At 41.5% G+C, this 1,649-nt stretch overlaps 1 protein-coding gene across 1 annotated transcript; it reads right to left on the bottom strand.

Moving 5' to 3' along the window:
* Positions 1–455: 455 nt before the first annotated feature.
* On the bottom strand, positions 456–823 carry LOC126068796 (60S ribosomal protein L37-like). Its single transcript, XM_049871494.1, has 2 exons — positions 602–823; positions 456–560 (listed from the first exon to the last, which is right to left on the bottom strand). Exons 1-2 carry the CDS (start codon positions 821–823, stop codon positions 456–458), a joined length of 327 nt encoding a protein of 108 aa, XP_049727451.1.
* Between the last annotated feature and the right edge of the window lie 826 nt (positions 824–1,649).

Genomic DNA, 1,649 nt, shown 5'->3' on the forward strand with positions numbered 1-1,649 from the left:
TGACACAAGCCTTAGTATTTTCAGTTGCCTCATATGCATGTGAAAGCTGGACAATCAATATGGAAGATCAAAGAGAAATTGATGTCTTTGAATTCTGGTGTTAGCGAATAATATTGAATATACCATGGACTGCTGGAAGAACAAACAAATCTGTGTTTGAAGAAGTACAGCCAGAACGCTCCTTAGAAGTGAGGATAGTGAGACTTTATCTCACATACTTCAAGCACGTTATTAGGAAGGACCAGTCCCTGGAGTGGTCGTGCTTGGTAAAGTAGAGGGTCAGTGAAAAAGAGATAAGATGGATTGACACAGTGGCTGCAACAACAGGCTCAAACATAGCAATGATTGTGAGGATAGCACTTAACAAGGCAAAGTTTTGTTCTATTGTACATAGGTTTGAGATGAGTCAGAACTGACTTGATAACACCTAATAACAACTACGAGCACTGAAATCCTTAAGATAAACTGGATGCTGCAACAGTTGCCCTCTTGGGTGTAGGGGTTGTTCCATCAGAGAACCTCTCCCTGAATCTGTGGTATACAATTTTTAGATGTCTCACGTGACCGGTACCAGTGGTATCTCTTCTTTTTTTTTTTTCATGTGACCGGTACCAGTGGTATCTCTTCTTTTAGCATTGGTCCTCCAGTTATACTTTCTCTTAAGCTTGAATGGGCAACCACATTTGCCACAGGTTGACTTCTGAAGGTGCCAGGCCTTAGAGCCATATTGTTGGCTCAATGTGTGCATCTTACTGCAACGCTTTCTAAACGATGGCATTCCCTTCGTCGTTTCACTTCTGTGGAGAGACAAAAAGGTATCCATTCTTAATATGTCATGGTTCCTGGACATTCCATGAGCCTGGTCATCCCCTCTGAGTGGCATCTAATGTGTCTGTGTCTTTCTTAAATAGTGTTGCACAGAAGATAACACCTACTTTAGATGGGATAGCTCCTTCTTGTTGTAGACGCTATACTTTTATTAATATGGCCATAGTCTTCTTTGGCTTTTTAAGTAGCCACAGCACACATCCTTGTACCATCTCTAGTCTTGTAGTTAATTAAAGCCTTCAAGTCCTCGCATATGAATGGAAAAATATTTTTACCATTAGTGCTTATATAATTGGTCATCATGAACCTAAATGAAAGATCTTTCATTAATCCTCATGGGATATCATCTTGTTGGAGCCAGTCTAGCCCTGTCCTAGCAATCAAAACAGTTTTCAAACTCAATTTGGTGGTCTCTCACAATGGCCATCTTCACATTGTGAGTCATCTGCAGATGTGTCAGTATCTATTATTCTACATCTTCATCTCAGTCACTGCTAGTAAAAATGTTGAGTAAGACAAGGTACAGCAGCCATGGGAGTGTGCCACTTTGATAGTCGAAAGAACTTACCATTCAGCTACAATGACAGTCTTTAGCTGTAAATGCCTTTAGCATCTGCCTCAGCTTTTGAGCCAAGGCCATGCTTTTTTCTTCAGTAGCCCCTAGACAAGGACTGAGCGTGGTGGAGGTGCTAGGGTTTGGCTATTACTGCCTACTGTGGAACTCTTATGGGCATTCTTTGTTCTGGAGCTACCTGTTGTATCGTCTGAGACTTTGTCAGATCTGCATTGAGGTCTGAGGCCCTTCCTTCCAATCCTGTTTT

The sequence above is a fragment of the Elephas maximus genome, chromosome X (assembly GCF_024166365.1).
Source record: "Elephas maximus indicus isolate mEleMax1 chromosome X, mEleMax1 primary haplotype, whole genome shotgun sequence".
Lineage (NCBI taxonomy): Eukaryota > Metazoa > Chordata > Mammalia > Proboscidea > Elephantidae > Elephas > Elephas maximus.

Excerpts from the sequence above, each read along its gene's own strand:
- LOC126068796 (XM_049871494.1), bottom strand. The coding sequence starts at position 823 with ATGGATACCTTTTTGTCTCTCCACAGAAGTGAAACGACGAAGGGAATG. Across the intron at positions 561-601 it reads ATACCACTGGTACCGGTCAC|GTGAGACATCTAAAAATTGT; the intron begins ATGAAAAAAAAA and ends GGTACCGGTCAC.